The sequence below is a fragment of the Etheostoma spectabile genome, chromosome 9, assembly GCF_008692095.1.
Source record: "Etheostoma spectabile isolate EspeVRDwgs_2016 chromosome 9, UIUC_Espe_1.0, whole genome shotgun sequence".
NCBI lineage: Eukaryota > Metazoa > Chordata > Actinopteri > Perciformes > Percidae > Etheostoma > Etheostoma spectabile.
In genome coordinates, this window is record NC_045741.1 from 15,714,103 (window position 1) to 15,722,090 (window position 7,988).

The 7,988-nt window shown below is 42.4% G+C and overlaps 2 protein-coding genes across 5 annotated transcripts in view; both read left to right on the forward strand.

Moving 5' to 3' along the window:
* The window catches only part of mast3b (microtubule associated serine/threonine kinase 3b), a 35,237-nt gene extending 31,036 nt beyond the window's left edge, over positions 1-4,201 (forward strand). For 3 of the 4 annotated variants that reach the window (XM_032526646.1, XM_032526645.1, XM_032526647.1), the window contains one exon: positions 27-4,201. In XM_032526646.1, coding sequence (XP_032382537.1) covers positions 27-1,111 — 1,085 coding nt within the window. In that variant the 3' untranslated portion in view covers positions 1,112-4,201. The remainder of the gene's footprint in view (positions 1-26) is intronic. The other variant, XM_032526648.1, reaches the window with a different exon arrangement.
* Positions 4,202-5,092: 891 nt separating this feature from the next.
* ndufa7 (NADH:ubiquinone oxidoreductase subunit A7) overlaps positions 5,093-7,988 on the forward strand; it is a 12,025-nt gene continuing 9,129 nt past the window's right edge. Inside the window, exons 1-2 of the mRNA XM_032526661.1 lie at positions 5,093-5,280; positions 5,553-5,602. Coding sequence (XP_032382552.1) covers positions 5,230-5,280; positions 5,553-5,602 — 101 coding nt within the window. The 5' untranslated portion in view covers positions 5,093-5,229. The remainder of the gene's footprint in view (positions 5,281-5,552; positions 5,603-7,988) is intronic.

Consider the following 7,988-nt stretch of genomic DNA (forward strand, 5'->3'; position numbering starts at 1 on the left):
TGAAACCGTTTTCCTCTGCTTCCCAGACAATAACTCTCCTCAGAGCACATCTCCTTGCTCCAGCTCTCCCAGTTCCCCCGCTGCACACATTCGGCCCAGTTCTCTCCACGGCCTGGGCTCCAAACTCAGCACACAGCGCTACACCAAGGTGGGCCGCCGGAAGTCAACCAGCAACATCCCCCCCTCGCCCCTGGCCTGCAACTCCTCCTCATCCTCCACCCAGCCTCTTTCTCCACAGCGCTCTCCCTCTCCAATGTCAGGCTTCGCCAAAACCCTTCACGCATACCATGGCAAAGCCCTGTCCCCGCCTACCATCGTTAGACACATTGTCCGGCCCCGCAGCGCCGAGCCACCTCGGTCTCCTCTACTGAAGAGGGTACAGTCAGCTGAGAAGCTGTCTGGTGTGTATCATTCTGATAAGAAGTCGTACACCCCCCGCAGGCACACGCTGGAAGTACCGTTTTACTGTGAAGGGGACCTACTGGGTGACTCGGAGGCAGAGAGTGCTTCTGGAGGCTCCCACTTTGGGGCCGATCTCAGCAGGTTAGGGGGATACATTGGCAGCCAGAGACTTAGGGATTCTGGGATTGAACGCTCGGAGCAGCTGGTCGTGATGCGAAAGCTCAACCTGTCAGAGCGGCGAGACTCCTTTAAGAAACAGGAGGCGGTGCAGGAGGTGAGCTTTGACGAGCCGGAGGAGAAAACCAGCACCACAGTTACAGTGCCCCCCACGGCTCCAGGAGCCCAAACTCTTCAGCAGCATCACAGGACGGCCTGGATGCTCACTCGACCCCAAACCAGCGTGGAGGTGGAGCTGGAAGTGCCGGTGGTGAGGAGGTTCACACTGGTGCCCCAGATCGCCGTGCAGGGCTCAACGGAAAGCGAGCAGGATGAGTGGGAGCCGTGTTCAGATGGAGAGGAAACCCACGAGACACCCGAGCTGGAGGTGGACATCACTTCATCTCAGCCACAACAGGCAGGACGTCCTCTTGGTGACAACAGCTGCAGCCAGGCAGCAGTAACCCCCTCCAGTGGTCCTCAGGTTGGACCATCTACAGAGAAGTCTGAGTGCAGAGAGGGGTCTCCACAAAAAGAGCATCCGAAAAAGTGACTCCCCACTGCACTCATTTCAACTACTCATGTGTTGTTGTTTTTTATGTCTTTAATACTTGTGAACACATTTAAGAAACTTGTCTGGCAGAGAGAGAAGAGGAGGAGAAGATTTTACTTGAATTTTCTAGACGTAAATATTTGCCTCAAGGCATTGCAGACATTGTGGTCTTATTTATTACATTTGGAATCTATGATAAGTTAGTAACGGGGGAAAGAGGGAAGTTCTCAGTTTGAATAGCCAGGGCTCAAATGTTTTGTATCCGTGAAATGTGTTTTGTCTTTTGACTGGATTGTTTTTTGTATAAATGTCTATTTTTTAAATAAATTGCCCTAGTACAGAATAGTTTGATAATGCGGGGCATACTTGTAGGACCAAAAGGTACGATAAGTTATTTTAGAAGCTGCAGTTAACTTTTTTCTCTTGTCAGTTTAGGTCAGAACAGTGCAGCTACCACTAGTTAAATACTGATATTATATTGATCTCCATAAACCTAAGAATGACCTTTGGTTCACACTGTGAACAACATGGTTGATGTGTCATTTTCTGATCAATTGTCTCAGTTGTACAAGATGCAACTAGAACATACTACTACAGTACATATATAAAGTAGAATGCCAAATCAAAGATGCAAAAAAAAAACATGGCACTACATTTAAGGAGAAAACGTCAAAGCTTCAAAGCACTAATTAGCATGCTGGAAAAAGGTCTCTCAAGTTTGATAGTTGCTCAAAACTGGGAAGCTTTGCACAGCTGAAATTCTTCCACTTTGCACTCGTCAGACACCTATTGTTCATTATACAATCACATTGGTGGAGAAAGAACCAGTGCTGAATTATGGTTGTCTGACAGAAGACCAACATGCAACTTCTTCACATTTGTAAAAACAAAGAAAAGTTCTTCCACTTCCACTTGTTGATCATGTCCCTTGCAGTGTGAATTCATGGTCACAGCATTGTTTTTCTTGGGTGTAGAACCGTCAGTGCAGGGTAATATTGCACACTAAAAGTACAATCTGTTGCGTTTCTAAAGGGGTATTATGTGCCATGATACCGGTGCAGTGTCCCCTAAGCCATAGCAGTGAAGACTGAAGTTGTCAGTTGAAATCAGTTGTTGTCATCTCAACTCCACATGTTTTTTTTTTCCCCCCACTGCCTTTGTAATCTTAACATCTCATTAAAAATGTTGAGTTTTGAAGTCCTGGATGTTACATTATAAGACACACTCAGCTTTGTTGCTTCTCGATACAAACTTAGTATGATACCATATCTAAGAGTTATCTCAAATTTGGAAGCAGATTCAGCATGTCTTACTGTAATAACTTGTTCTACGCAAAGCATGCAATTTGCAGGAAAAAACATTGAGCACCCAAATCAAAATCTACTTCTTCAAAGCCTAGAGTGAAATAACTTTTAAAACATTTTGGTATTTATTTTTCGGTCTTTCCTTACTTAGAATAACAATACATTTTGTACTTGGAAAAGTGTTGGATCCTCGTGTATTTTTTTTGGAGTATCTTCCTGGAAAAAGTAGCTTTTCTTTGTTTTTTTTACCTGAGCATGTAAGCAACCCCATGCCTACAAGACTTGTTCCTACTTAATTTACTGTGTAGTGATGTTTACATCGAGGGGAATCGAGGGCACTAATGTCTTTTACATGAATGTTGAAGGTAAAGTGAATATGGCAGCGGGAATCCCTTACATTGAATCCAAACCCAGGGCTTCTTCAAACAAATGTTTTATGTCTTTGTATTGTACAAATATTGTTGATATTTTGATAACAAGGATGTTTATAATTCTAAACTTGTTGAAGGACATGATATGCACAATTACAATTTGAGGCACCAGGATTTTGGGAAGTCTGACTTGAGGAAATATTTTGGATGTACTGTACTTCTTGACTTTTAAGGTTTATTGTCTTATTTGTCAGTGGCTTTTCTACCAACTTTCTCCTGAGTCTGCGGTTTCTAAAGCATCAGAACTGTTGACGTGTAACCGAAGTTCCTCTTCCTCTTCCTCTTTAAATCTCATGATGATGACCTTTTACAGGATGCTGCTGTTGTGTGGGTAAACAGCATGGAGAGATTGTCCCTGAATGGATCTGTTATTTTTTGCAGTCTGACAGAATTGTTTACAATGAACAAACATGCTATGTACTGTACAAACAGTTTATATATCCTGTGGCTGTTTATGAAGAAACTAAACTTGTGATACCATGAAAGAAAACAAGTAACATATCTGTTTGTGCTTTTGTTCTTTTAAAAATGTTCATGAAGAGTAAATTTAGCACCAAGCTGAGAAGCACTTAGTGTCTTTACATGCCCTTAAGTAACTGGTTTATCATCAGCTTTTTGAAAATGCCTATATTTATAGACGTTATGCAAACAACAAATATAGTTTTATTAACTGGGCTAAGAAAAAACTGATTTATTAGCCATATAAACATGTGTAATGTTTTTTTTGTACATTTACATTAAAAAGATATACAGGTAAAGTAATGCTTCAGAGGGATGAATTAAAAAAATGGTATACGCGTCAGACAAACCGCCGATTTACCACTATTTGAACTAGTGGCACAGTAAGAGACCATCTGTACTCTAAACAGTACCGTAAAATAGCTTGATGGTTAAATAATACATCATGACACATAAAATGTACCAGTCTTACTTCCAAATTGATTAGAGAGAACCCTTTTTGCAGTGCATGCATACCTAATTTCTCCGGATAACTTGGTTTCTTATGTGAATGTAAACATACTTAGTCGATGCGTGATTGATCTTTACTGGTTGCTTCAAGTTTGTTTAGCACCTGTAACCACACACTGATGTGACCGTGGTAAGATAAAAATCTAAATCCACACTTCTTTTTACTACTGGAAAGACTAGATTCTCAGCTGGTGTTAAACTTGCTCTTAAAGAACAAACTGGCAGGTCAAACTGTACATGTGCTTGTGTTCTCCGGTGAACTCTTCTGTTCAGTGCATGCTGCATGAGACAAGCACACATCTGTAATACTTTATTGCATGGTATACCGGCGCTGTCGCCCTGTACTGTGTCGTCTTGTGCAACAAATAAAATTTGTATTTCCCTTAGTTTGCCTCCACTGATGTTTTATGTATATTATCTTTGTTTACACAGTTTCACATAGTCACAAGGGTCACATACACAGCTCTGGTGTGGGGAAATAATCAGGTAATGTGCAGGCTGTAACAAGTTTGAGAAAGTTTCTGAGAATGTGGTGAAACACAGACCCAGGGAGAATAATTTTGTATTCCATCATCTGACAAGATATATGAGGGTTGGATTGCTATACATAATGCATTTTACATATTTATTACATTACAATAAACAAGTAACTCAGACAGGGCAGGGCATGGGGAAAATCAAATATCACTATATTTTTGACCAAATACCTTGATATCAATACCGCAACGATATTGTAGTGTGGATTATTGGTGGTTTTGATAAATAATCATTAGTAATGTGGATGGATAAGTGGATAAAGGCAAATAATAGAACAGCTAGAACAGTGGTGAGTTCAGAAAATTATAACTTTACTGTATTACATCCTTCAAAACCAGGAAAAGACTATGCTTATGCCGTATTACGATATTACGATATCCAAAATCTAAGACGATCTAGTCTCATACCACAAAATCAATGTAATATCGATATGTTGCCCAGCGCTAAACTCAGATTACAGTAATGTTAAATTTTCGGTAATAAATGCTGCATTTTGTCACCGGAAATTTGCTTTTGACATTTCGCTAAACCGCGCTAATTATACATAAAACAACAGAATTATAAATATAATTCATTTTCCAAATCTGTGATCTGTGTTTTGAGTGTTTTATTTCTGGCACACTGGTACCTGTTTTCTGTTCCCATTGAGCTATTGTCAGCAATTGTGCCTTGAAACTAAATAAATAATTTGATCTAGAATCAATCGTTTAACATTCTTCGTCATCAAATTCCTCTGCGTACCGGGTCTAACTATGACGACAACATGTTTGTGATGCGGCAGTCTTTCCTTTCAACCCGCCAGGTGTCACTAACGAGCTGAGAGACGTTATTTCACACCACAGAAGAAGTCCCGTGTGTGTCCTTCATAACAGCAAACATGGCGACTGCTACCAAAATTGTCCAGAGGCTCCGAAATCTTTTATCGGGGGTAAGAAACAAAACCACGGACCAACTTTATATTCGAGCCCGGACGTATTGTTAAAGAAATATTGTTCTATCACCGGGTTATGTCTCATAATAAACTATTGAACAGGAATTGAACAGGACTAATTGAACAGGACTAATTGAACAGGCTATGGTTGGTTTGATGGTTACGTTAGAAAACGTTAACGTTATAAATATATTAATAATAATAATACATAAAGATGATTAGATAGGATGTTTTTGCAGGAACTTTTCGTAATGATGTTTCTTTTTCAGCGCGACCTGCAAGCCAAACTGCAGCTGAGATATCAGGAGGTTGCAAAGAGGTAAGGTTCACTAAACCCTGTGAAACGGGTCGCGGTATTCCCACAGACCAGTGATTTTCAACCTTTTTTGAGCCACGGCACATTTTTTACACTTACAAAATTCTGGGGCACACCACCAACCAAAATGACGCTCTCACACAATCCATACAATACATATAGATAATAATATAGTTTCTAAATGTATGTATACTCACTTAGTGTGAAACCTGGGCCTGTTTGAATGAACACAAAATGGATATCCTGGCAGGAATGGTAGAAAGACACACACAAAGCTCTTCCTCAACAGCTCTCAGTCTCTCTCTGTTGTTCGTTTTTATCGCAGTCAAGCTTGAGAAGCTCAGCTCACATAGATATGTGGTTGAAAACGGGAGCAATGTCAAAATAGCTTTGTTGGCCAGAATGGGGAACTCCTTGGCAACAGATAACCAAAAACTGTCCAAAGGAAGATCAGCAAAGTTTAGCTTGAAACCACGATCTTGTTTCAGTTCAATGAGTTCCTCTTGCTCCTTTAAAGTCATGTCCTTTCCAGCAACGGACGCTGAGCTGTATGGGTCCCTAACCCAGTCAAGGAATTCTGTAAAGGCTGAAGAGAAATAAAATGACAACTTCTCCTCGAGAGTTTTCAAATGTGTGCCAATCACCTCGCACATCACAGCAGTGTTGCCATCATGACGTTTCTCGTGAGCGGAACATCTCAAGGTTGCCACGCTGCCCATTTTGTTGCCAGAGCGGTACCTTTAAACGGAATCCGTCATTTTATCAGTGCTTGTAACAGGTTTTCATTTCGGCCTTGCATCTGTGTGTTCAGTTCATTCAGATGATGAATATATCAGCCAGGTATGCCAGCTTTGCACACCACTCTCACTTGCACAGTTTTGAGTAATCGCACCTCCGTTTGTCAGAATGCTTTAATTCCTCTCGCAGCTCATACACCGGGGCCAGCACTTTGCCGCGCGACAGCCACCGGACCTCCGTGTGGAGCAATAAGACCTTATGTTCCGCTCCCATTTCCTCTCACACAAGACGCAAATAAGCGACATTTCAAAGGCCGCGTCTTCACAAAGTTCACTATGCGCACAACATCATCCACACGGAGCTAGATCTGCTGGTAAGGTCTTTGCAACGAGGGCCTCGCAGTGCAAAAAACAGTGCGTAAAATATCTGGTTTCTTTCTTTGACCCTACTTACGAAGCCTTTGATGCGCCCGACCATGGCTGCGGCTCCACTCATGCAGACACCTGTGCAGTTTTCCCACGTAAGCCCGCTTTTGTCAAGATATTCCGACGTGACCCGAAATTTCCTCTCCTGATGATTTTTCTGGCAGTGCCTTGCAAAATAGGAATTTTCTCTAATGGTTTTCTCTATCCACAAACGCACCTTGGCCAAGAGCTGACAATGTCCACTAATTCCGTCGACTCATCAAGTTGCAAGGCAAATTTCTTACCGATGCGCATCTTTTCCAAAACAACGTGTCGATGTCCCGACATGTCATCAATACGTCTGGCAATTGTGTTATCTGAGAGAGGCACTTTAGCTATCTCTTTGGCCGCGTCAGGGCCGAGCATCTCTTTACAATGGCTTTACAAGCTGGCAGTATTAATGTTTCTGCCACAGTGTGGGACTTTTGGATTTAGCTACGAGTTCACACAACAAGGTACTACTTTGAGGGCTCCTCGTTTAACTTTGTGGTTTTTTCTAAAAGTAGTTGCCTGTTTCTCATTGTTTGTACGTAAGCGTACAAAATAGTCCATCGGCTTGTTTTGAACAGAAGGGTGTTTGTTTGGAGATGGCGTTTTAAGCTTGCTTGGCACCATGGCGCTATTGGATACTTCCACCACACACCAAGCACACGGCGTCGTGCTGTCGCATCCCCGGTGAAAGTAAATCCAAATGAAAGATAGCTTTCGCTGTATTGCCTCGAGCTCACCCTTGTCTTTTTTCTTTTTTCTTTGACCACTCATACTAGGGCCTTCATCTGTGTCAGACTTTTGTCCAGGGCCCTGTTCGGCATTGCATTTTCCCTTCTCAAAACTTCTCATTACTGTTGCACTTGCACTCTTGCTGAGATCCCAACTCGCAACTGAAATAGAAGGATACATTATCTGTTACACTTTATTACAGCACGACACCCACAATGGTTATTTGGTGATATTAGATAATTTCCCGCGGCACTCCTGACAATGGCTCGTTCGAGATGAGCCAGGTCTGCGCAGAATCGATCACCGGCGATCGGCGCCCGTTGCATGCCGTTTAGATTGTGTCCGACTTGTTCCCGACTTGCTCTGACGTCATGCCGCAGTTCTGAACGCAGCGGCGCATGTGCTTTTCACCGACTGCAAAGCCCAGGCGGACCCAGAGTCACCGTGCTGTGAAGCCGCCGGCGCTG